Source organism: Nicotiana tomentosiformis, chromosome 5 (assembly GCF_000390325.3).
Source record: "Nicotiana tomentosiformis chromosome 5, ASM39032v3, whole genome shotgun sequence".
In the NCBI taxonomy this organism is placed as follows: domain Eukaryota; kingdom Viridiplantae; phylum Streptophyta; class Magnoliopsida; order Solanales; family Solanaceae; genus Nicotiana; species Nicotiana tomentosiformis.
The window spans coordinates 4,323,100-4,350,806 of record NC_090816.1 but is presented as its reverse complement, the minus strand read 5'-3'; the positions used below and the strand labels follow the sequence as shown (position 1 = coordinate 4,350,806).

The 27,707-nt window shown below is 43.0% G+C and overlaps 2 protein-coding genes across 2 annotated transcripts in view; both read left to right on the top strand.

Annotated features, from left to right (window-relative positions):
• Nucleotides 1-9,417, top strand: part of LOC138891856 (intracellular protein transport protein USO1-like) — a 36,783-nt gene extending 27,366 nt beyond the window's left edge. The window contains exons 5-9 of the mRNA XM_070175539.1: nt 4,598-4,702; nt 4,801-5,345; nt 5,445-5,582; nt 5,688-6,048; nt 9,299-9,417. Coding sequence (XP_070031640.1) covers nt 4,598-4,702; nt 4,801-5,345; nt 5,445-5,582; nt 5,688-6,048; nt 9,299-9,417 — 1,268 coding nt within the window. The remainder of the gene's footprint in view (nt 1-4,597; nt 4,703-4,800; nt 5,346-5,444; nt 5,583-5,687; nt 6,049-9,298) is intronic.
• A 10,279-nt stretch (nt 9,418-19,696) lies between these two features.
• Nucleotides 19,697-27,707, top strand: part of LOC138891855 (uncharacterized) — an 80,280-nt gene continuing 72,269 nt past the window's right edge. Inside the window, exons 1-4 of the mRNA XM_070175538.1 lie at nt 19,697-20,186; nt 20,254-20,358; nt 20,457-21,001; nt 21,101-21,704. Of these exons, the coding sequence (XP_070031639.1) occupies nt 19,697-20,186; nt 20,254-20,358; nt 20,457-21,001; nt 21,101-21,704 (1,744 nt within the window). The remainder of the gene's footprint in view (nt 20,187-20,253; nt 20,359-20,456; nt 21,002-21,100; nt 21,705-27,707) is intronic.

The window sequence follows — 27,707 nt, the reverse complement described above, 5'->3', positions numbered from 1 at the left end:
CTATACACATTCTAAGTTTGTTTTCCTTTTTAGGCACTACGACCACATTGGACAACCATTCGGGGTATTTTACCTCTCTAATGGATCCTATTTTGAGCAGTTTAGTTACCTCATATTTTATGAATGCGTGCTTCACCTCCGATTGGGGTCTTCTTTTTGCTTCACCGGTCTGAATCTAGGGGACACACTTAGTCGATGTGTCGTTATGTCCGGTGGGATTCCTGTTATATCTAAATGGGACCAAGCAAAGCAATCGATGTTATCGATAAGAAATTGAATGATTTGCTTCCTGAGTTCGGGTCTTAAACCCCTTCCCAGGTATACCTTTCGTTCGGGTCAGTGATCGATCAAAATGATTTGCTCCAATTCCTCAATAGTTGATTCGGTGGCATCGGAGTCATCGGGGGTCACGAAGGATCGAGGGATCCACTGATCACTATCTTCTTCGATGCTGTGTTTATCTTGCTGGGTCAGGGCCGATGTCTTTGGTTTCTATTTGGCGTTCCGGTCTTCGACTGTGCCTCCTTTTGAACCCGATCCATTCACTGGCATTTCCTTTATTGGTTTTGCTTCCTCGATGGAGAACATTTCCTTTGCGGCTAGTTGTTCTCCGTACACTATTTTGACACCTGTCAGTGTTGGGAATTTGAGGACCTGGTGTAGGGTCGAAGGTACAGCTCTCATGTTGTGGATCCACGGCCTTCCGAAAAGGGCGTTATATCTCATATCGCTTTCGATCACGTGAAAATTTGTTTCCTGAATTGTTCCGGCGACGTTTATTGGTAGGGTTATCTCGCCTTTGGTGGTTTCGCATGCCATATTGAATCCGTTTAAAATCAAAGTTGCGGATACGACCCGATTTTGTAGGCCGAGCTATTTTACGACCTTCGATCTGATGATATTGGCCGAGCTACCTGGATCAATTAACACACGCTTAATTTTAATTTTATTCATGAGTACGGATATTACCAGTGCATCATTATGGGGTTGGATGATTCCCTCTGCATCTTCATCATTGAACGATAAAGTCCCTGAGGGAGTGTAATCTTGAATTCGAGATCGCTTTTCCCTCACAATCGACATTTTAGCGCGTTTGAGCATAGGTCTCTGAGGGGTATCGACGCCGCCGATGATCATGTGAATGATGTGTTGTGGCTCTTCTTCTTCGTTTTGCTTGCTGAAGTCCTTGTTTTTAAAATGGTTCTTTGCCCTATCACTCAAAAATTCCCTGAGGTGCCCTTTGTTAAACAAGCGGGCTACTTCCTCTCTTAATTGTCTGCATTCTTCCGTTTTGTGACCATGGGTGCCATGATACTCGCATATTTGATTGGGATTCCTTTGGGTCGGATCGGTCTGCATGGGTCGAGACCATCGGGTATCTTTGATGCGTCCGATGGCCGATACGATGGCGGATGTATCGAAGTTGAAGTTATATTCCGATAATCGAGGAACTTCTATAGGATCGGCCTATTTATCAAAACCTCTCTTGCTCATAAGTCCCCGAGAATTTTGCCCCCGATCATATCTGTGGTTATTCCTAACTGTCTCATGCGCCGAACCGTGGTTCACCCGATCTGTGACGTACGGTTGATATCGGTCTCTGTTTGACCTTTGTTCTCTGTTGGTTTCTTTCAGAATTTTAGTGGTTGCGCGGTTCTGACGTGTGGGTTCATACGGGAATCCCAATTGATCATCTTCGACCCTGATTTTCGACTGATACAGATTATGTATATCCGCCCAAGTTATTGCAGGGTATTCGATCAAGCTTTGTTTCAACCGTCGTGATGCTGTCGAACTCAGTCCGTTCAACTCTTGGGTGAAAGCTTGTATGGCCCAGTCATCTGTGACTGTTGGCAAATCCATGCATTCCATTTGAAACCGGGATACGAATTCCCTCAGTATTTCGTCACCCCTTTGTTTTACTTTGAATAGATCCGATTTCCTCGGTGCGACCTTTACGGCACCAGCATGTGCTTTTACGAACGAATCTGTTAACATGGCAAAAGAATCGATAGAATCCGGTGGCAAGTTGTGATACCAGATCATTGCTCCTTTTGCGAGGGTCTCTCCGAACTTTTTCAATAATACGGACTCGATCTCATCGTCTTCCAAATCGTTGCCTTTGATGGCACATGTATAGGAGGTGAGATGTTTGTTAGGATCGGTCGTGCCGTTATATTTGGGAATTACGGGCATACAGAACTTTTTTGGGATCGGTTTCGGGGCTGCGCTCGATGGAAAAGGCTTTTGTATGAATTTCTTCGAATCCAGCCCTTTCATCATGGGCGGAGCCCCCGGGATCTGATCGATCCTAGCATCATATGTTTTGAATTTTTTGTCGTTGGCTTCGACTCGCTTTGTGAGTTCCTCGAGCAGTTTAGCAATTTCAGGAGCGGTTCCTGATTTTCGCTCGTTCGGTTTCACTGTGTCGGGCTCCGTTCTGGGGGTTACTTCTCGAAGAAGTGGATTGGAGTTTGGATTACTTCGCATATGAGTTTGGCTCTGCAACTGAGCTATCGCTACTTGTTGGGCTTGTAGCATTTTGAAAATCATGCGCAAACTGACCCCGATTTCCCCCGTGCTGTGGGTGTCTCGGGCTATGTGTCGAGCGCCACCCTGAACGTTTCTTTCCTGCTCGGAACGTTGATTCACTTCTAGAGCTATTCGTGAATTGATATCTACTGGCACTTCGGCTCGAATTTCGGGTTCCTCTATTCGAGCCTCATTGATGTTGTTGGGTAGCCTTTCGGCCACGGGCACCAAGTTGTTGGTTTCATCCTGAAGGCCGGCTTCGAGGTCGATTGGCAGAGCCATTGCCGACATGAAGTTGTAAGCTGGAGTGTGCTGTATATTTGTATCAAATAATCACTTGTTATCCTTAGCCCCACGGTGGGCGCCAAACTATTTACCCGAAAAATCGAATAACGTTAAATTTATGTATGGTTCTAAGGGCAAGTAGATTCCTTTGATCTGAAAATAATAATACACGTATTTATGGTGCAAAAATAGAAGATGATGAACAAAGATATTTGGCGAGCTTTAGAAAGATAAACACAATAAAATTCTTAATAATAGCCAAAGAGATCCCTTCTATTACAAACTCTCCTGCCTTTTATAGCCAAGGATCACTACTTTATCTATAGCAACATGATGGAATAAATATTACTAGTGGAGAACCCATGATGGTATGTCTCCTCCTTAATTCCCGCAGAGATTCTCTCCCTTGGTGCGGCTGTAACAGCTTTTTGTCTGTGAACTCGATACTGACTCGAGCTCGGTATCGGATCGGAACCCCGGCCTTGGTTTCGAGCTAGGCGATCACTTTTGGGCATCGATGTTCGGGACCTGTATCGGTCGTTGTTACCTCGATCGATTCGAACGCCCGAGCTCGACGCCCCCATCTCGAAATTCGTTTGGGGTCTCTATGAAGATACCCCTCGATTGAAATGCCATCCTCGATCGATCTTCATGACCGAGGATCGGTTTTAACCGTATACAGATAGCCCCCTCGTTTCTTGAAAAGGAGATGACGAGAAACGATGTGATTTTCCTAAGGTTCGACCGAATCGATAATGACGTTTCTATCGGCTTTGACTATGACGTGCGTGATAACTATCCCATCGATTTGGTTTTATTGAGGTATTTAATGCTTGTCAGTCGGTGGTCGGCCACCGCTTGAAACGAATCGCCATGCCTTATAAATGGTTTTCACATATAATTTTTTCCACTTTTGTGCTTCCTCTTTTCCCAAATTCTCTTTGATTAGTTTCTCTTATTTCGTTGCTTTAGTGCCGCTTATACCAGGGTTTCAGTGTTGTCCCCTCTTTCACCTTTCTTTGTGACTTTTTCTTCTCGTATTAATGGCGAAAACTTCAAAAATCGTACCTCACAAGGAGAAAGCTTCTTCCTCACGGTCGTGTGATGATAAGGCGCCGACCGAGCCGTCTGTACAGGATTATATTTCCGGCCCGTGTATTTTAAAAGCTGATTTTAAGGTGGAGAATCCTTCGTCCGTTCCGGGTCGGTGTGAGCACGTATCGATGTATATGTGCTCTATAGCGGAGGTTCACCTCGAGGCCGTCAGGAAAGACTGCGGCTGGGGTTCTGAGGTTGTGTTACAAATCCCCTCCTCCGATGAGAGCGTCACTACCTATGTGGAGGGATTTCTAAGTGTTTACACCTATCCCTTTACATTGGGAGCTGTTGATCCCGTGACTTTTGATTTCTGCAGGAGATATCAGGTCACCCTCGGCCAAATTCATCCTTCCTTATGGCGTATAGTCATCTTATTGCGTATCTTCTCTATCAAAGCCGGAGGGTTGGATTATTCTCTGAGCCACCTTATACGACTGTATCGGCCTCAAATTTATCGTGGACTTATTAGGCTATGTCGTCGGGCATCAAAGGCCTTGATGTCGAGCATCGATGAAGATAAGGATCGAGGCTGGATGGGTCGATATGTTCGAGTGAGGACTTGTGATCTTATCCCGGAGGAAAAGATGTCGTTTCCTGAAAAATGGAACTTCGACCGTAAGTGATCCGTGTTTGCTTTTCGTGTCTTTTTCCGTGTTTGCTAATATTATTTTCTGATGTCCAGCTGCACCTTGGATGCCACAAGCTGTGCCTGACCTCGAGGATTGGGTTCGAAAGTTAGCCTCGACTTCATCCTATGCCGAGCGCGCTTGGCGTGATTTGGCTAAAGGTAGATGGGAGGCCAAGAATCATGGTGAGGTTTGGTTCCTGTTTTCCTCGAGGTATATTCTGCGTTCATTTTGTTATCGATTTTTCCCTTGTATATAGGTGTAACTAGGGATGCCGTTCTGCGGCCTTTGAGCGGTGATGAAGGCAATAAGCCCCCGGTCCCGGAACAGGTAAAAGAAAAGAAACAAAGGGCTTCCTCTCGGTCGGAGGACCTTAAGCCCAAAACTCGAATGGTGAGGAGAAAAATTATTGCCCTTTCGATCGACTCGGTCCATCGACTGAGGGAGGAAGAAGAAGAAGATAACTCTTCGGCTTTGGTAGTCCGACCTACGGGGGCAGTCGAGGTTGTTAGAGCTGCTGAGCCGATGGCGGCCGTGCCCATCAGGGTTGGTTCCGAAGTCCTAAGTCTCGATCGGAGTACTCCGAGTGATTTGCTCGGGGCAATGGCAATGGGTCATTCACCTTCCCTTCTGTCTTTTTCTGAGGAGGCGTTGAAGGAGGCTCGAGAGCTGAAGACTCCCGATATTGGCACTGGCTCAGGTGCAGCGGATCCTTTTAAGGATTGTTTTACTGGTGTTGATGACAGTTCCGATATCGGTGATGCTTCTCTTTTGTTAGAGGAAGCTCAGCATTTTATTACTCGGGTAATGATTCTTCCGTACTTGTCTTCTTTGTTCTTTTTCATACTTGGCGGTTCCGATATCGGTGAGCTTTCGAGTAGATGACAGTTTCTAACCATGCAGGCCATCGGTAGGTTTCGAGTTGATTTTAGCCAGTGTGAGGCCGAACTCCGGAAGGTCCTAGGTGAAAGAGATGACCTTCAGCTTCTTTGTAGCAAAAAGGAGGAGGCTATAAAGGATCTTCAAGCGGATTTGGCTAAGGTTCGTGAAGAAAGGGTCGAGCTCGATCAACAAGTGAGCCTTGTTCTATTAAAGTATGGATTCGACTCGACTGTGGAAGTTAACCATCCGTTGTCTCAGTAGCAGCAAATGATCGAGAGGATCAGGCTACTTCGAGAGGAGGTCGATCAAATCCGGGACGAATGCAACCAGTGGAAGGAGACTATTGACCGCCCGGTAGTGGAGAAAGAAACCATCTTAACAAAGTTATTATCAGCCGATGTTCAGCTTCGAAACGTCAAGCAAAAGGTGTCGGTTCAGACTAAGAAAATCGATGAACTTGAGATACGACTTGCAGAGGCTAAGGCGGAGGCCGAGTCGTCGAAAGTTTTGGCGGATAAGTCTATTGCTGTATATCGAGCTGATGCTGAGGCCGCTCAGGTGGAGGCCCGGGAAGCGGCGAAGATTGCCGATGCTCGAGCTCATTGGGTTGCCGAACTTGTTAAGTGTAGATCTCGGAGGGAGACCCTCAAGGAGATTCATGCTCGAGGTTTCGATCTTACCGAAGAGGTAAAAAAGGCAAAAGAGCTTGAAGCAGAAGCTGAAGCCTTGGCTTCTGATGATGATGACGATGATAACGATGATGGTAGCAAAAGCAGGTCCGAGGGTGAGGAAGACCCCAGCCCAGAAGCTTAGAGTCTAATTCTCATTACCTGTAAATTAATTACGTAGGAAATTTTGTATATATATATATATAACAAGGTCGATTTTTCTTGTTGAGTCGATGATTTAACGTAAACTCTGAGTAAACATAGCTTTTTTAATGTTTCAAATTCGATTGGGTCCTTGTTTGAACTTGGCAGCCCGTAGGCTCGATGGTCGACTGAGTATTTCGAACTTGATATAGGAGTAGCCCGTAGGCTTAATATTCGAGTAATTATTTTGAACTCGAGATAATGTGGTAGCCCGTAGGCTTAATATTCGAATGATTATTTCAAACTTGAGATAATGTGGAAACCCGTAGGCTTAATATTCGAGTGATTATTTCGAACTCGATGTTAAAGTAACCCGTATGCTCGACGGTCGACTGAGTATTTCGAACTTGATATAGGAGTAGCCCGTAGGCTTAATATTCGAGTGATTATTTTGAACTCGAGATAACGTGGTAGCCCGTAGGCTTAATATTCGAATGATTATTTCAAACTCGAGATAATGTGGAAGCCCGTAGGCTTAATATTCGAGTGATTGTTAATTCTGGTTGCATAATAAATCTCAAGGTGCAATCTAATATGAGCATGGTTTATTTTGACCATTTTGGCTCTAACAATTTTTCCTCTATTGTTGTGAGAAGTCTTTGTTGCATCTAAACTCAATGTATTTGAGTCCCTGGTGCCCCCCCCCCGGTATCCGAGGCCGTTCGGGCTAAGGGTCGAAAAGCCTCGGATACTATTTTGAAAGCGCAGCACGATCGATGGTTGCCTCATTAAAAACCTTGCCACAAATAACCCATTTGGGAAAAAGCCGGTCTAAGGAAAAAAGAGTGCAACTCGTGCTCTTGAGTAAAAGAATACTTCTATTCTTTGTTCGAACTTCTGTACGGGACAGTTGAATAAGGTCCGACCTTAGCAGTAGTACCGTTTTAGATGTGATACATTCCAACTGCTTGATAGCTGTTTGCCGTTTATGATGCCGAGCCTGTACGATCCTTTCCCAAAGTGCTCGAGCACCTGATACGGTCCTTTCCAATTTGGTCCTAGTTTTCCTTCGTTTGGATTTCGAGTATTGATGGTGACTTTCCTTAACACCAAGTCCCCTGGCTTGAAGTGGCAAAGTTTAGTTCTTCGATTGTAATACCTTTCGATTCGTTGCTTTTGTGCGGCCAACCGGATGAGGGCAGCTTCTCGTCCTTCGTCCGATAATTCAAGGCTAGTGTTCATAGCCTCGTTATTCGATTCTTCCGTCATGAATCGAAATCTGGGACTAGGCTCTCCGACTTTGACTGGTATCAATGCTTCAGAGCCATATACTAAGGAGAATGGGGTCGCCCATGTACTAGATTTCGATGTTGTTCGGTATGCCCAAAGGATTTCGGGCAGGATTTCTCTCCATTTTCCCTTAGCGTCGTTCAATCTTTTTTTTCAGATTTTGAAGAATAGTTTTGTTTGTTGATTCGGCTTGTCCGTTTCTACTAGGGTGGTATGGGGTTGCTAGTATCCTTCTTATTTTGTGGTCTTCGAATAATTTTGTGATTTTGCTGCCAATGAATTGCTTCCTATTATCACATAATATTTCGGATGGTATCCCGAATCGGCATATGATATGATCCTACAAAAAGTCGATAACCTCTTTTTCTCTTACTTTCTCGAACGCCTGTGCTTCAACCCATTTAGAAAAATAGTCAGTCACAAACAAAATAAATCTGGCTTTACCTGTGGTTGATGGTAGGGGGCCGATGATGTCCATTCCCCATTTCATGAATGGCCATGGCGATAGGACCGGGTGAAGTTGTTCTCCGGGCTGATGGATCATTGGAGCAAACCTTTGACATTTATAGCATTTACGAACAAATTCTTTTGTGTCTTTGCCCATATCGATCCAATAATACCCTGCTCTGATCACTTTTCGAACTAACATGTCAGCACCGGAGTGATTGCCGCAAGTGCCCTCGTGTACTTCCCGGAGGATGTAATTGGTATCTCCCGGACCTATGCATACCGCCATCGGTCCATCGAATGTTCTTCGATATAACGTTCCGTCCGCAGCCAAAGTGAATCGAGCAGCTTTGGTTCTAAGGGTCCTGGACTCTTTGTGGTCTGAAGGGAGCTTTTCGTCTTTTAAGTATTCAATATAGTTGTTTCTCCAATCCCAGGTTAAGCTAGTAGAATTTATTTCGGCGTGCCCTTCTTCGATTACAGATCTTGAAAGTTGAACGACAGTTTCCGAGTTCAAATCATTCACCTCGACCGATGATCCAAAATTAGCAAGCGCATCGGCCTCGTTATTCTGTTCTCGTGGAACATGTCGTAGACTCCATTGTTTGAAATGGTTCAAATTGACAAGTAGTTTGTCCAAATACCTTTGCATTCTGCCTTCTCGGACTTCGAAGGTTTTGTTTACTTGACTCACCACTAGCAAAGAGTCGCAATTGGCCTCAACGACCTCCGCTCCCAGATTTCTAGCTAGCTCGAGACCTGCAATTATGGCTTCATACTCGGCCTCGTTGTTAGTTAACCTGATAGTTTTAATAGCTTGCCTAATAATGTTACCCCCGGAACATTTTAAAACTATGCCTAGCCCGGATCCCTTTACGTTCGAAGCTCCGTCCGTAAAGAGGATCCATGCCCTCGTTGATAAATTTGATTTTAACAGTAGTTCTTTTCGACTGCGGGTACGAGGGTCGGCATGAAATTGGCCATGAAGTCTGCTAAAATTTGAGACTTGATGGCTGTTCGTGGTCGATATTCGATATCGTACCCGCTGAGTTCGATGGCCCATTTGGCCAATCGGCCCGATAGTTCAGGCCTATGCAAAATATTACGAAGTGGGCAGGTGGTTAATACGCATATGGGGTGGCATTGGAAGTACGGTCGTAATTTCCTAGAGGAGCTAACCAGCGCAAGCGCCAATTTTTCCAAGTGCAGGTATCTAGTTTCTGCTTCCCCCAATGTCCGACTTACATAGTAAACAGGAAATTGCGTACCTTCCTCTTCTCGAACCAGGACACTGCTTATGGCGACTTCTGATACTGCCAAGTACAGGTAAAGTTTTTCGTCGGTTTTTGGAGTATGCAGCAGTGGTGGGTTCGATAGATATCGTTTCAGTTCTTGTAACGCTAGTTGGCATTCCGGTGTCCAAGCGAAGTCGTTCTTCTTTTTGAGTAGAGAGAAAAATTTGTGGCTTCGATCTGATGATCTCGAAATGAATCGGACTAAGGCTGCTATTCTTTTTGTTAACCTTTGGACAGCTTTCACGCTGTTCATGATGGTAATGTCTTCGATGGCCTTGATTTTGTCAGGGTTAATCTCGATTCCCTGATTTGACACCATGAAGCCGAGGAACTTACCCGAGCCGACTCCGAAAGCACATTTTTCGGGGTTGAGCCTCATGTTGTATTTCCTCAGAATATCGAACGTTTCCTGCAAATGGGTCAAATGGTCCTCTGCGCGCAGGGACTTGACTAACATGTCATCAATATAGACTTCCATTGATTTACCTATTTGTTCTTCGAACATTCTATTTACTAGGCGTTGATAAGTAGCTCCTGCATTTTTTAGCCCGAAGAGCATTACGTTATAACAATATGTTCCGTATCTGGTCACAAACGAAGTCTTTTCCTGGTCTTACGGGTTCATCTGGATTTGATTATACCCGGAATAGGCATCGAGAAAAGTAAGGACCTCGTGGCCGGCCGTGGCATCGATCAAGTGATCGATGTTGGGCAGTGGATAAGAATCCTTTGGGCATGCTTTGTTCAAGTCCTTGTAATCTATGCACATTCTAAGTTTGTTTCCCTTTTTAGGCACTACGACCACATTGGACAACCATTCGGGGTATTTTACCTCTCTAATGGATCCTATTTTGAGCAGTTTAGTTACCTCATATTTTATGAATGCGTGCTTCACCTCCGATTGGGGTCTTCTTTTTGCTTCACCGGTCTGAATCTAGGGGACACACTTAGTCGATGTGTCGTTATGTCCGGTGGGATTCCTGTTATATCTAAATGGGACCAAGCAAAGCAATCGATGTTATCGATAAGAAATTGAATGATTTTCTTCCTGAGTTCGGGTCTTAAACCCCTTCCCAGGTATACCTTTCGTTCGGGCCAGTGATCGATCAAAATGATTTGCTCCAATTCCTCAATAGTTGATTCGGTGGCATCGGAGTCATCGGGGGTCACGAAGGATCGAGGGATCCACTGATCACTATCTTCTTCGATGCTGTGTTTATCTTGCTGGGTCAGGGCCGATGTCTTTGGTTTCTATTTGGCGTTCCGGTCTTCGACTGTGCCTCCTTTTGAACCCGATCCATTCACTGGCATTTCCTTTATTGGTTTTGCTTCCTCGATGGAGAACATTTCCTTTGCGGCTAGTTGTTCTCCGTACACTATTTTGACACCTGTCAGTGTTGGGAATTTGAGGACCTGGTGTAGGGTCGAAGGTACAGCTCTCATGTTGTGGATCCACGGCCTTCCGAAAAGGGCGTTATATCTCATATCGCCTTCGATCACGTGAAAATTTGTTTCCTGAATTGTTCCGGTGACGTTTATTGGTAGGGTTATCTCGCCTTTGGTGGTTTCGCATGCCATATTGAATCCGTTTAAAATCAAAGTTGCGGATACGACCCGATTTTGTAGGCCGAGCTATTTTACGACCTTCGATCTGATGATATTGGCCGAGCTACCTGGATCAATTAACACACGCTTAATTTTAATTTTATTCATGAGTACGGATATTACCAGTGCATCGTTATGGGGTTGGATGATTCCCTCTGCATCTTCATCATTGAACGATAAAGTCCCTGAGGGAGTGTAATCTTGAATTCGAGATCGCTTTTCCCTCACAATCGACGTTTTAGCGCGTTTGAGCATAGGTCCCTGAGGGGTATCGACGCCGCCGATGATCATGTGAATGATGTGTTGTGGCTCTTCTTCTTCGTTTTGCTTGCTGAAGTCCTTGTTTTTAAAATGGTTCTTTGCCCTATCACTCAAAAATTCCCTGAGGTGCCCTTTGTTAAACAAGCGGGCTACTTCCTCTCTTAATTGTCTGCATTCTTCCGTTTTGTGACCATGGGTGCCATGATACTCGCATATTTGATTGGGATTCCTTTGGGTCGGATCGGTCTTCATGGGTCGAGACCATCGGGTATCTTTGATGCGTCCGATGGCCGATACGATGGCGGATGTATCGAAGTTGAAGTTATATTCCGATAATCGAGGAACTTCTATAGGATCGGCCTATTTATCAAAACCTCTCTTGCTCATAAGTCCCCGAGAATTTTGCCCCCGATCATATCTGTGGTTATTCCTAACTGTCTCATGCGCCGAACCGTGGTTCACCCGATCTGTGACGTACGGTTGATATCGGTCTCTGTTTGACCTTTGTTCTCTGTTGGTTTCTTTCAGAATTTTAGTGGTTGCGCGGTTCTGACGTGTGGTCATACGGGAATCCCAATTGATCATCTTCGACCCTGATTTTCGACTGATACAGATTGTGTATATCCGCCCAAGTTATTGCAGGGTATTCAATCAAGCTTTGTTTCAACCGTCGTGATGCTGTCGAACTCAGTCCATTCAACTCTTGGGTGAAAGCTTGTACGGCCCAGTCATCTGTGACTGGTGGCAAATCCATGCGTTCCATTTGAAACCGGGATACGAATTCCCTCAGTATTTCGTCACCCCTTTGTTTTACTTTGAATAGATCCGATTTCCTCGGTGCGACCTTTACGGCACCAGCATGTGCTTTTACGAACGAATCTGTTAACATGGCAAAAGAATTGATAGAATCCGGTGGCAAGTTGTGATACCAGATCATTGCTCCTTTTGCGAGGGTCTCTCCGAACTTTTTCAATAATACGGACTCGATCTCATCGTCTTCCAAATCGTTGCCTTTGATGGCACATGTATAGGAGGTGAGATGTTTGTTAGGATCGGTCGTACCATTATATTTGGGAATTACGGGCATACAGAACTTTTTTGGGATTGGTTTCGGGGCTGCGCTCGATGGAAAAGGCTTTTGTATGAATTTCTTCGAATCCAGCCCTTTCATCATGGGCGGAGCCCCCGGGATCTGATCGATCCTAGCATCATATGTTTTGAATTTTTTGTCGTTGGCTTCGACTCGCTTTGTGAGTTCCTCGAGCAGTTTAGCAATTTCAGGAGCGGTTCCTGATTTTCGCTCGTTCGGTTTCACTGTGTCGGGCTCCGTTCTGGGGGTTACTTCTCGAAGAAGTGGATTGGAGTTTGGATTACTTCGCATATGAGTTTGGTTCTGCAACTGAGCTATCGCTACTTGTTGGGCTTGTAGCATTTTGAAAATCATGCGCAAACTGACCCCGATTTCCCCCGTGCTGTGGGTGTCTCGGGCTATGGGTCGAGCGCCACCCTGAACGTTTCTTTCCTGCTCGGAACGTTGATTCACTTCTAGAGCTATTCGTGAATTGATATCTACTGGCACTTCGGCTCGAATTTCGGGTTCCTCTATTCGAGCCTCATTGATGTTGTTGGGTAGCCTTTCGGCCACGGGCAACAAGTTGTTGGTTTCATCCTGAAGGCCGGCTTCGAGGTCGATTGGCAGAGCCATTGCCGACATGAAGCTGTAAGCTGGAGTGTGCTGTATATTTGTATCAAATAATCACTTGTTATCCTTAGCCCCACGGTGGGCGCCAAACTATTTACCCGAAAAATCGAATAACGTTAAATTTATATATGGTTCTAAGGGCAAGTAGATTCCTTTGATCTGAAAATAACAATACACGTATTTATGAAGCAAAAATAGAAGATGATGAACAAAGATATTTGGCGAGCTTTAGAAAGATAAACACAATGAAATTCTTAATAATAGCCAAAGAGATCCCTTCTATTACAAACTCTCCTGCCTTTTATAGCCAAGGATCACTACTTTATCTATAGCAACATGATGGAATAAATATTACTAGTGGAGGACCCATGATGGTGTGTCTCCTCCTTAATTCCCGCAAAGATTCTCTCCCTTGGTGCGGTTGTAACAGCTTTTTGTCTGTGAACTCGATACCGACTCGAGCTCGGTATCGGATCGGAACCCCGGCCTTGGTTTCGAGCTAGGCGATCACTTTTGGGCATCGATGTTCGGGACCTGTATCGGTCGATGTTACCTCGGTCGATTCGAACGCCCGAGCTCGATGCCCCCATCTCGGAATTCGTTCGGGTCTCTATGAAGATACCCCTCGATTGAAATGCCATCCTCGATCGATCTTCATGATCGAGGATCGGTTTTAACCGTATACACTATTCTTAAATTAGACTGTCATAATCCAGATTAGTCAGGTCACATGAGAGGCACGTGCGTAGAATTAGGCCAATCAATTTCTTATAAACATAAAAGAAACTTGTGAAAAGTGTTGAACTTTAGCCAAATATGTCTAAGAGATAGGAAATAGTGTTTAGCTAAAATTCTATGCCCTCACAAAAGTTTCTTTTGTGTTTATAAGAAAGTGATTGCTTAACTCCATGGATATTTGAACCCAATTAATCCGATTCATGACATTGACCACTAATACACTAGGTTAACTTAGTATATAAAAAGGGAAAAAGGCAAAAAATTTAAAATTAAAATTTTACCTATGAATCATATAGTCAAATACTATAGGGAATACAGCCTGAAAAAAACAATACTTAACCCATACTACGTCAAGATTTCTATTTTTCTTATAAAATATAAATCACGTACTTATTTATGAGTTTTACTAATCTATTAATATATGATTGTATAGGCTAACTTGTATTTTTTTTTTTTTTATAATGTCCTAAAGTGTCATAAATAGAATCTCAATTACAGGACCAACCATGAAATCGCGGTTCCTAAAACAAGTACGGGAAGTAAGGGAGAGATGGGTCTAGTTTGGTGATGCTTCGTAGTTGGGCTTGGCCAAAAAACAGTAATGTTTGACTCTCTTTGCGTGTCAAAGGAAAGAACGGTAAAAATATGGCTAGTCAGATTTCGGACCGGTAATTGAAAAATATTCAGCGTTTATAAAGTCATTAAAAAATAGCCACTATTTTGCTGCAACACGAAAAGTTCCAGCATAATATACTAGAGATTGGTGCACCTGTGTATGAACTTCCAGCATATTATGCTGCAACTCCAGCACACAGAAAGTTCCAGCATAATATACTGAAGATTGGAGCACATGTGTATGAACGTCCAACATATTATGCTTGACCAGTATATTATGCTGGAAGTTGGCATGTAAAAAATTCGAACTCAAGTATATTATGCTGGAATAATTTTTTAATTTTGAACAATATTTTCGTTCAGATTTATCTTTACATGAAAAATGACTAAATTTCGATTACTTTTGAAATTATGACTATTTTCAATTACCACTTGTAAATCTCACTATTTTTAAAATTCACCCGAAAGAACGAGAAAATATATAAGTTTTATTTTTTATTTTGATTGAAGTTCAGTTAATTGTCAATTAAAGCACTTATTTTGCATGATCTCTTTGCCAGTTTTTTAAAATTGAAAGTATATATCTTTCTTTTTCATAAATATGTCAAAATGCAGTATATAAACTAGCTAGTATTTGGATATTTGGAGAGTCAAACTGGGTTATATACTATTATAAATATATAGGGATGGAGGGCATTTTAGCTATTTCATGTGTGAAGTTGTGAAAAATATTACTCCGTCCATTTCCAAAAGATTGTCCTAGCTTGACTGCCTTAAACTTTAGTAAAAAGGGGAAGACTTTCGAGATATATGATTTTAAATAAGCCATAAGCTATAAAATTTTTGAAACTTGTGGTCTTAAATCTGTCATAGCATTTGTGTGGCTGTAAATGCTTGCTATTTAGCAAATATTGAAATGTGTCAATTTTTTTAAAACAGACTAATAAAGAAATAGTGACAATCTTTTTAAAACATAGGGAGTAAGAAATTTATGAGCTTCTGAATATATTATTCTTTATTACTTTAGATCCTTTCAAATTGGTGTCAGAGCGAAATTTTTCATTTTTTTTACTTCTCTCTGAATCGTTGTCATTGATTCACAAGTACATTAAGGACAAAATTTGATCTTATAAGTAACTTTCAATATCCCCATCTAGAAATATTAGTTTGAAGATTGCAATATACACGATACTAATCAATCCAATAATCAAGCATGCTTGTCTTACCAATTGCAACAATCATTTAAGATATATTTTCTTTTCACAAGAGTGCACCTATAAGCTACTTCACCAGAATCGTTTTGATCATCAACATAGTTATTATTGTAGTAGCCATTTTATTTTTCGAATATGTTATTATATTTTTAGGTTTATTTACGGGTATTAGAGTTTCTATTTTGTTTCTATGCCTCTACTACCTCAAGATCAATAAGCCTTCGTCAAAGACTTTTGGGATAGAACTGTTATTTATTAGGGTGACTTTAGTTTGGGGTCCTATCATGCTCAGCACATGCCATTGGTACCAACCAACCTACACCCTTATTTCTCAAATATATTAAGCAACTTATTAACCCTTGCCTTTCTTGATTCGCCTTCACCTGTACGGACTATATCAAATACAAAGGCTAAATCTTTCAGACTATCTTTACCACTGTCTGGTCCAAACATAGGATGAGGGCAAAGTATATCAAAATGAGTGGGTAAAACTCGAAGAAAATCACTCTTTGGGTATTCTTTGACGGACAAAACATCAACGAATAATGTGTTCATCTTAAGACTTTGGTATATACCTAATTATTGAACCAACACTAAAAAATTTAGTATTTGTTATGGTATTTGATTTATGTTTCTTAAAAATATTTGGTATTCGCAAGTTCAATAGTTACAGTTCTTAGTTTAGGTGTCAAATGAAGAAATTGGGCAAGCTTAAGGTGCAACACATGTATTCAATCGAAAAACAATAGTGAATACCAATTCCATACCAAAATACATACAACTTACACCTTATATATATTTATATTATATCATATGTTGTTCGTGATTTTCATTCCTGTGAAGTAGTCCTTGAATCTTCGCTCTTCAGTCCAATAGTCCAATAGTAGGCTCTATTTATGCACCTTTTCAAATATATATATATATATATATATATATATATGACTTTAGTTTGGGGTCCTATCATGCTCAGCACATGCCATTTTTTTTTTTTGTTTCTCTTTAATTACTCCCTTGCTTTCAATTTAAATGACATGTTTTTCTTATTAGTCTGTTCCAAAAAGAATGACACATTTGTATAATTGCAAATAATTCAACTTTAAACTCTTCATTTTACCCTTAATGAGAAACTTTTATAACCACACAAATGTTATGGCCCCGCAAAGCTTTTATCCCTTAAACTTTTAATACCATCAGTTTCAAAAATCTTTTTTTTTTCTTAAACTACGTACCAAGTCAAAATTATGGTAGGAAGTTGGGTCAAGAGGTTCTGCTGCTTGTTGGTTGCTCAGTAATCTCCACTGATATGATCCCTTTATGATAATAACTCCTTTTTCAAATCCTCAAAAGCCTTGCCAAACCTTTCCAACTGCTCCATTGCATTCTTATTGTACATAAACAGACCATAGTACAAGTCCGATGTTACAACTCAGAATTTGGGGTTGTAATTTCGGCCAAGAACTGGTGAGAAAGGAGCCTTCTGATGGTCTGACGTAGAGCAGTCTACTCGGGCAACTTGAGCTTTTTAATTTTAAGCATATATAAGGGGGGTATAGGTGCTGAAAGCTCCGACCTGCCTCCCCCATACGTGCTGCCACCGAGCCGTATAGAACGAGCTGCCTTGGGGGTGAACCCCAAGGGCCTGCCTAGATGACTCAAGGGAGTGTCAAAGGTATCCATACGAGTTTGGGAACTCGTATGGGCTGCGCAACGCCTTAGGGCCTGCGTTGGGCATCAAAAGGGCAGTGGAGGCTGCTATTGTGGAACGGCCAGCCCCGCGGGCTGCCGAGTGTTGGAAAGAGACCTCCACGCCGATTGGATACTTGACGCACCTATCATAGGGGCATCATGTGTCGACTTGTGAGCATGGCTTTGGTTCAGCCATGCAAGCAAGGGTCCGTTGGCCTAAAGGTGCAGGTGTGGGCGACACTGCACTACTTCGAAATGGAAGCGTGCTGCAAGAGGGCTATGTATGGGCATGGTATGAAAGAGGCGCATGACAATGGCCAAGGACTAAAGGTTGCCTTAATCTTTTTTGGACATAAAATTTTTCTCTTTTTTCCAAACAATTTTCATTTTTTTTCGAAATCAACGTTTGTTCATTAAATTTCCAATTTTCACTTGAAGATTCATTTTGAAAATTTTCGAAAATTTGAAAAACTCCAAAAAGCTGTATTTCAAAATTTTCACTCAAATCACTCACAAAACTTCAAAAATAACCCAAAATTATATGCATGTCCAAACACAACTCTAAATTTCAAATACCATTTTCACTTAAAAAAGATTTTTTTCCTATTTTGGAATTTTACAATTCTTATGTCCAAACCCCCACTTAAATTACTCCTACTATATTTTCTTTTATATCCTCTTACTAGAGCATGGAGATTTGTTTAATCCAACTTCAAAAACAGTTTGCCTCATTCCCCTTTCTTTTTGTGGTCAACAAGTTCTGCTCTTGTGCTTTATACTAAGCACTATCACTTATGGATCAATGGCAACTATGGGTTACTTAATGTATGGAGAAAATTTGATGTCAAGTGACCTTAAATTTCCCGACTAGAAAAATTAGTTCGAAAATCGCAATATACACAACATTAATAAATCCAATAACTAAGTACACTCTTGTTGTCTCACCAATTGCAACAGCAATCGAAGATATATTTCCTTTCCGCAAAAGTAAACCTATGAGCTACTTCATCAGAACCGTTTTGGTCATCAGCACAATTATTGTCGCATTAGCAGTTCCATTTTTTGGATATGTCATGACGTTTATAGGCGGATTTTTGGGCGTTAGTGTGTCTATATTGTTCCCATGCCTCTGCTATCTCAAGATCAAGATGCCTTACTCAAGGAATTTTGGAATAGAAGTTATATTTATTGGGATGATTTTAATTTTGGGTACTTGTGTTTCCATATGTGGAACTTATATTTCATTGAAAAACATCATGAAGCATGTCCAACAAAAATGAAGTATGATTCATGTTGTGAAATTCAAATAAATTCTATCCTTTCTTCTTGTTCTTCTTTCCATTCTTGTTTTTCTTCTTTTCTCTTCCAAATTATTGCATAAAGTTCCAGAATTTTATTTGAGCAGTTTGTAAGTTACCTTTTTTTTTCAATGACATATAACTCTGTATAAACATAAACACCTAACCTATTTGTTTACCCGAAAAATCGGATAACGTTGAATTTATGTATGGTTCTAAGGGCAAGTAGATTCCTTTGATCTGAAAATAACAATACACGTATTTATGGTGCAAAAATAGAAGATGATGAACAAAGATATTTGGCGAGCTTTAGAAAAATAAACACAATGAAATTCTTAATAATAGCCAAAGAGATCCCTTCTATTACAAACTCTCCTGCCTTTTATAGCCAAGGATCACTACTTTATCTATAGCAACATGATGGAATAAATATTACTAGTGGAGAACCCATGATGGTATGTCTCCTCCTTAATTCCCGCAGAGATTCTCTCCCTTGGTGCGGTTGTAACAGCTTTTTGTCTGTGAACTCGATACCGACTCGAGCTCGGTATCGGATCGGAACCCCGGCCTTGGTTTCGAGCTAGGCGATCACTTTTGGGCATCGATGTTCGGGACCTGTATCGGTCGTTGTTACCTCGGTCGATTCGAACGCCCGAGCTCGACGCCCCCATCTCGAAATTCGTTCGGGGTCTCTATGAAGATACCCCTCGATTGAAATGCTATCCTCGATCGATCTTCATGACCGAGGATCGGTTTTAACCGTATACAGATAGCCCCCTCGTTTCTTGAAAAGGAGATGACGAGAAACGATGTGATTTTCCTAAGGTTCGACCGAATCGATAATGACGTTTCTATCGGCTTTGACTATGACGTGCGTGATAACTATCCCATCGATTTGGTTTTATTGAGGTATTTAATGCTTGTCAGTCGGTGGTCGGCCACCGCTTGAAACGAATCGCCATGCCTTATAAATGGTTTTCACATATAATTTTTTCCACTTTTGTGCTTCCTCTTTTCCCAAATTCTCTTTGATTAGTTTCTCTTATTTCGTTGCTTTAGTGCCGCTTATACCAGGGTTTCAGTGTTGTCCCCTCTTTCACCTTTCTTTGCGACTTTTTCTTCTCGTATTAATGGCGAAAACTTCAAAAATCGTACCTCACAAGGAGAAAGCTTCTTCCTCACGGCCGTGTGACGATAAGGCGCCGATCGAGCCGTCTGTACAGGATTATATTTCCGGCCCGTATATTTTAAAAGCTGATTTTAAGGTGGAGAATCCTTCGTCCGTTCCGGGTCGGTGTGAGCACGTATCGATGTATATGTGCTCTATAGCGGAGGTTCACCTCGAGGCCGTCAGGAAAGACTGCGGCTGGGGTTCTGAGGTTGTGTTACAAATCCCCTCCTCCGATGAGAGCGTCACTACCTATGTGGAGGGATTTCTAAGTGTTTACACCTATCCCTTTACATTGGGAGCTGTCGATCCCGTGATTTTTGATTTCTGCAGGAGATATCAGGTCACCCTCGGCCAAATTCATCCTTCCTTATGGCGTATAGTCATCTTATTGCGTTTCTTCTCTATCAAAGCCGGAGGGTTGGATTTTTCTCTGAGCCACCTTATACGACTGTATCGGCCTCAGATTTATCGTGGACTTATTAGGCTATATCGTCGGGCATCAAAGGCCTTGATGTCGAGCATCGATGAAGATAAGGATCGAGGCTGGATGGGTCGATATGTTCGAGTGAGGACTTGTGATCTTATCCCGGAGGAAAAGATGTCGTTTCCTGAAAAATGGAACTTCGACCGTAAGTGATCCGTGTTTGCTTTTCGTGTCTTTTTCCGTGTTTGCTAATATTATTTTCTGATGTTCAGCTGCACCTTGGATGCCACAAGCTGTGCCTGACCTCGAGGATTGGGTTCGAAAGTTAGCCTCGACTTCATCCTATGCCGAGCGCGCTTGGCGTGATTTGGCTAAAGGTAGATGGGAGGCCAAGAATCATAGTGAGGTTTGGTTCCTGTTTTCCTCGAGGTATATTCTGCGTTCATTTCGTTATCGATTTTTCCCTTGTATATAGGTGTAACTAGGGATGCCGTTCTGCGGCCTTTGAGCGGTGATGAAGGCAATAAGCCCCCGGTCCCGGAACAGGTAAAAGAAAAGAAACAAAGGGCTTCCTCTCGGTCGGAGGACCCTAAGCCCAAAACTCGAACGGTGAGGAGAAAAATTATTGTCCTTTCGATCGACTCGGTCCATCGACTGAGGGAGGAAGAAGAAGAAGATAACTCTTCGGCTTTGGTAGTCCGACCTACGGAGGCAGTCGAGGTTGTTAGAGCTGCTGAGCCGATGGCGGCCGTGCCCATCAGGGTTGGTTCCGAAGTCCTAAGTCTCGATCGGAGTACTCCGAGTGATTTGCTCGGGGCAATGGCAATGGGTCATTCACCTTCCCTTCTGTCTTTTTCTGAGGAGGCGTTGAAGGAGGCTCGAGAGCTGAAGACTCCCGATATTGGCACTGGCTCAGGTGCAGCGGATCCTTTTAAGGATTGTTTTACCGGTGTTGATAACAGTTCCGATATCGGTGATGCTTCTCTTTTGTTAGAGGAAGCTCAGCGTTTTATTACTCGGGTAATGATTCTTCCGTACTTGGCTTCTTTGTTCTTTTTCATACTTGGCGGTTCCGATATCGGTGAGCTTTCGAGTTGATGACAGTTTCTAACCATGCAGGCCATCGGTAGGTTTCGAGTTGATTTTAGCCAGTGTGAGGCCGAACTCCGGAAGGTCCTAGGTGAAAGAGATGACCTTCAGCTTCTTTGTAGCAAAAAGGAGGAGGCTATAAAGGATCTTCAAGCAGATTTGGCTAAGGTTCGTGAAGAAAGGGTCGAGCTCGATCAACAGGTGAGCCTTGTTCTATTAAAGTATGGATTCGACTCGACTGTGGAAGTTAACCATCCGTTGTCTCAGTTGCAGCAAATGATCGAGAGGATCAGGCTACTTCGAGAGGAGGTCGATCAAATCCGGGCCGAATGCAACCAGTGGAAGGAGACTATTGACCGCCTGGCAGTGGAGGAAGAAACCATCTTAACAAAGTTATTATCAGCCGACGTTCAGCTTCGAAACGTCAAGCAAAAGGTGTCGGTTCAGACTAAGAAAATCGATGAACTTGAGATACGACTTGCTGAGGCTAAGGCAGAGGCCGAGTCGTCGAAAGTTTTGGCGGATAAGTCTATTGCTGTATATCGAGCTGATGCTGAGGCCGCTCAGGTGGAGGCCCGGGAAGCGGCGAAGATTGCCGATGCTCGAGCTCATTGGGTTGCCGAACTTGTTAAGTGTAGATCTCGGAGGGAGACCCTCAAGGAGATTCATGCTCGAGGTTTCGATCTTACCGAAGAGGTAAAAAAGGCAAAAGAGCTTGAAGCAGAAGCTGAAGCCTTGGCTTCTGATGATGATGACGATGATAACGATGATGGTAGCAAAAGCGGGTCCGAGGGTGAGGAAGACCCCAGCCCAGAAGCTTAGAGTCTAATTCTCATTACCTGTAAATTAATTACGTAGGCAATTTTGTATATATATATATATATATATATATATATATATATAACAAGGTTGATTTTTCTTGTTGAGTCGATGATTTAACGTAAACTCTGAGTAAACGTAGCTTTTTTAATGTTTCAAATTCGATTGGGTCCTTGTTTGAACTTGGCAGCCCGTAGGCTTGATGGTCGACTGAGTAATTCGAACTTGATATAGGAGTAGCCCGTAGGCTTAATATTCGAGTAATTATTTTGAACTCGAGATAATGTGGTAGCCCGTAGGCTTAATATTCGAATGATTATTTCAAACTTGAGATAATGTGGAAGCCCGTAGGCTTAATATTCGAGTGATTATTTCGAACTCGATGTTAAAGTAACCCGTAGGCTCGACGGTCGACTGAGTATTTCGAACTTGATATAGGAGTAGCCCGTAGGCTTAATATTCGAGTGATTATTTTGAACTCGAGATAATGTGGTCGCCCGTAGGCTTAATATTCGAATGATTATTTCAAACTCGAGATAATGTGGAAGCCCGTAGGCTTAATATTCGAGTGATTGTTAATTCTGGTTGCATAATAAATCTCAAGGTGCAATCTAATATGAGCATGGTTTATTTTGACCATTTTGGCTCTAACAATTTTTCCTCTATTGTTGTGAGAAGTCTTTGTTGCGTCTAAACTCAATGTATTTGAGGCCCTGGTGCCCCCCCTCCCCCCGGTATTCGAGGCCGTTCGGGCTAAGGGTCGAAAAGCCTCGGATACTATTTTGAAAGCGCAGCACGATCGATGGTTGCCTCATTAAAAACCTTGCCGCAAATAACCCATTTGGGAAAAAGCCGGTCTAAGGAAAAAAGAGTGCAACTCGTGCTCTTGAGTAAAAGAATACTTCTGTTCTTTGTTCGAACTTCTGTACGGGACAGTTGAATAAGGTCCGACCTTAGCAGTAGTACCATTTTAGATGTGATACATTCCAACTGCTTGATAGCTGTTTGCCGTTTATGATGCCGAGCCTGTACGATCCTTTCCCAAAGTGCTCGAGCACCTGATACGGTCCTTCCCAATTTGGTCCTAGTTTTCCTTCGTTTGGATTTCGAGTATTGATGGTGACTTTCCTTAACACCAAGTCCCCTGGCTTGAAGTGGCAAAGTTTAGTTCTTCGATTGTAATACCTTTCGATTCGTTGCTTTTGTGCGGCCAACCGGATGAGGGCAGCTTCTCGTCCTTCGTCCGATAATTCAAGGCTAGTGTTCATAGCCTCATTATTCGATTCTTCCGTCATGAATCGAAATCTGGGACTAGGCTCTCCGACTTCGACTGGTATCAATGCTTCAGAGCCATATACTAAGGAGAATGGGGTCGCCCCTGTACTAGATTTCGATGTTGTTCGGTATGCCCAAAGGATTTCGGGCAGGATTTCTCTCCATTTTCCCTTAGCGTCGTTCAATCTTTTTTTCAGATTTTGAAGAACAGTTTTGTTTGTTGATTCGGCTTGTCCGTTTCTACTAGGGTGGTATGGGGTTGCTAGTATCCTTCTTATTTTATGGTCTTCGAAGAATTTTGTGATTTTGCTGCCAATGAATTGCTTCCTATTATCACATAATATTTCGGATGGTATCCCGAATCGGCATATGATATGATCTTACAAAAAGTCGATAACCTCTTTTTCTCTTACTTTCTCGAACGCCTGCGCTTCAACCCATTTAGAAAAATAGTCAGTCACAAACAAAATAAATCTGGCTTTACCTGGGGTTGATGGTAGGGGGCCGATGATGTCCATTCCCCATTTCATGAATGGCCATGGCGATAGGACCGAGTGAAGTTGTTCTCCGGGCTGATGGATCATTGGAGCAAACCTTTGACATTTATAGCATTTACGAACAAATTCTTTTGCGTCTTTGCCCATATCGATCCAATAATACCCTGCTCTGATCACTTTTCGAACTAACATGTCAGCACCGGAGTGATTGCCGCAAGTGCCCTCGTGTACTTCCCGGAGGATGTAATTGGTATCTCCCGGACCTATGCATACCGCCATCGGTCCATCGAATGTTCTTCGATATAACGTTCCGTCCGCAGCCAAAGTGAATCGAGCAGCTTTGGTTCTAAGGGTCCTGGACTCTTTGTGGTCTGAAGGGAGCTTTCCGTCTTTTAAGTATTCAATATAGTTGTTTCTCCAATCCCAGGTTAAGCTAGTAGAATTTATTTCGGCGTGCCCTTCTTCGATTACAGATCTTGAAAGTTGAACGACAGTTTCCGAGTTCAAATCATTCACCTCGATCGATGATCCCAAATTAGCAAGCGCATCGGCCTCGTTATTCTGTTCTCGTGGAACATGTCGTAGACTCCATTGTTTGAAATGGTTCAAATTGACAAGTAGTTTGTCCAAATACCTTTGCATTCTGCCTTCTCGGACTTCGAAGGTTTTGTTTACTTGACTCACCACTAGCAAAGAGTCGCAATTGGCCTCAACGACCTCCGCTCCCAGATTTCTAGCTAGCTCGAGACCTGCAATTATGGCTTCATACTCGGCCTCGTTGTTAGTTAACCTGATAGTTTTAATAGCTTGCCTAATAATGTTACCCCCGGGACATTTTAAAACTATGCCTAGCCCGGATCCCTTTACGTTCGAAGCTCCGTCCGTAAAGAGGATCCATGCCCTCGTTGATAAATTTGATTTTAACAGTAGTTCTTTTCGACTGCGGGTACGAGGGTCGGCATGAAATTGGCCATGAAGTCTGCTAAAATTTGAGACTTGATGGCTGTTCGTGGTCGATATTCGATATCGTACCCGCTGAGTTCGATGGCCCATTTGGCCAATCGGCCCGATAGTTCAGGCCTATGCAAAATATTACGAAGTGGGCAGGTGGTTAATACGCATATGGGGTGGCATTGGAAGTACGGTCGTAATTTCCTAGAGGCGCTAACCAGCGCAAGCGCCAATTTTTCCAAGTGCGGGTATCTAGTTTCCGCTTCCCCCAAGGTCCGACTTACATAGTAAACAGGAAATTGCGTACCTTCCTCTTCTCGAACCAGGACACTGCTTATGGCGACTTCTGATACTGCCAAGTACAGGTAAAGTTTTTCGTCGGATTTTGGAGTATGCAGCAGTGGTGGGTTCGATAGATATCGTTTCAGTTCTTGTAACGCTAGTTAGCATTCCGGTGTCCAAGCGAAGTCGTTCTTCTTTTTGAGTAGAGAGAAAAATTTGTGGCTTCGATCTGATGATCTCGAAATGAATCGGCCTAAGGCTGCTATTCTTTTTGTTAACCTTTGGACAGCTTTCACGCTGTTCATGATGGTAATGTCTTCGATGGCCTTGATTTTGTCTGGGTTAATCTCGATTCCCTGATTTGACACCATGAAGCCGAGGAACTTACCCGAGCCGACTCCGAAAGCACATTTTTCGGGGTTGAGCCTCATGTTGTATTTCCTCAGAATATCGAACGTTTCCTGCAAATGGGTCAAATGGTCCTCTGCGCGCAGGGACTTGACTAACATGTCATCAATATAGACTTCCATTGATTTACCTATTTGTTCTTCGAACATTCTATTTACTAGGCGTTGATAAGTAGCTCCTGCATTTTTTAGCCCGAAGAGCATTACGTTATAACAATATGTTCCGTATCTGGTCACAAACGAAGTCTTTTCCTGGTCTTACGGGTTCATCTGGATTTGATTATACCCGGAATAGGCATCGAGAAAAGTAAGGATCTCGTGGCCGGCCGTGGCATCGATCAAGTGATCGATGTTGGGCAGTGGATAAGAATCCTTTGGGCATGCTTTGTTCAAGTCCTTGTAATCTATACACATTCTAAGTTTGTTTTCCTTTTTAGGCACTACGACCACATTGGACAACCATTCGGGGTATTTTACCTCTCTAATGGATCCTATTTTGAGCAGTTTAGTTACCTCATATTTTATGAATGCGTGCTTCACCTCCGATTGGGGTCTTCTTTTTGCTTCACCGGTCTGAATCTAGGGGACACACTTAGTCGATGTGTCGTTATGTCCGGTGGGATTCCTGTTATATCTAAATGGGACCAAGCAAAGCAATCGATGTTATCGATAAGAAATTGAATGATTTTCTTCCTGAGTTCGGGTCTTAAACCCCTTCCCAGGTATACCTTTCGTTCGGGCCAGTGATCGATCAAAATGATTTGCTCCAATTCCTCAATAGTTGATTCGGTGGCATCGGAGTCATCGGGGGTCACGAAGGATCGAGGGATCCACTGATCACTATCTTCTTCGATGCTGTGTTTATCTTGCTGGGTCAGGGCCGATGTCTTTGGTTTCTATTTGGCGTTCCGGTCTTCGACTGTGCCTCCTTTTGAACCCGATCCATTCACTGGCATTTCCTTTATTGGTTTTGCTTCCTCGATGGAGAACATTTCCTTTGCGGCTAGTTGTTCTCCGTACACTATTTTGACACCTGTCAGTGTTGGGAATTTGAGGACCTGGTGTAGGGTCGAAGGTACAGCTCTCATGTTGTGGATCCACGGCCTTCCGAAAAGGGCGTTATATCTCATATCGCCTTCGATCACGTGAAAATTTATTTCCTGAATTGTTCCGGCGACGTTTATTGGTAGGGTTATCTCGCCTTTGGTGGTTTCGCATGCCATATTGAATCCGTTTAAAATCAAAGTTGCGGATACGACCCGATTTTGTAGGCCGAGCTATTTTACGACCTTCGATCTGATGATATTGGCCGAGCTACCTGGATCAATTAACACACGCTTAATTTTAATTTTATTCATGAGTACGGATATTACCAGTGCATCGTTATGGGGTTGGATGATTCCCTCTGCATCTTCATCATTGAACGATAAAGTCCCTGAGGGAGTGTAATCTTGAATTCGAGATCGCTTTTCCCTCACAATCGACGTTTTAGCGCGTTTGAGCATAGGTCCCTGAGGGGTATCGACGCCGCCGATGATCATGTGAATGATGTGTTGTGGCTCTTCTTCTTCGTTTTGCTTGCTGAAGTCCTTGTTTTTAAAATGGTTCTTTGCCCTATCACTCAAAAATTCCCTGAGGTGCCCTTTGTTAAACAAGCGGGCTACTTCCTCTCTTAATTGTTTGCATTCTTCCATTTTGTGACCATGGGTGCCATGATACTCGCATATTTGATTGGGATTCCTTTGGGTCGGATCGGTCTGCATGGGTCGAGGCCATCGGGTATCTTTGATGCGTCCGATGGCCGATACGATGGCGGATGTATCGATGTTGAAGTTATATTCCGATAATCGAGGAACTTCTATAGGATCGGCCTATTTATCAAAACCTCTCTTGCTCATAAGTCCCCGAGAATTTTGCCCCCAATCATATCTGTGGTTATTCCTAACTGTCTCATGCGCCGAACCGTGGTTCACCCGATCTGTGACGTACGGTTGATATCGGTCTCTGTTTGACCTTTTTTCTCTGTTGGTTTCTTTCAGAATTTTAGTAGTTGCGCGGTTCTGACGTGTGGGTTCATACGGGAATCCCAATTGATCATCTTCGACCCTGATTTTCGACTGATACAGATTGTGTATATCCGCCCAAGTTATTGTAGGGTATTCGATCAAGCTTTGTTTCAACCGTCGTGATGCTGTCGAACTCAGTCCGTTCAACTCTTGGGTGAAAGCTTGTACGGCCCAGTCATCTATGACTGGTGGCAAATCCATGCGTTCCATTTGAAACCGGGATACGAATTCCCTCAGTATTTCGTCACCCTTTTGTTTTACTTTGAATAGATCTGATTTCCTCGGTGCGACCTTTACGGCACCAGCATGTGCTTTTACGAACGAATCTGTTAACATGGCA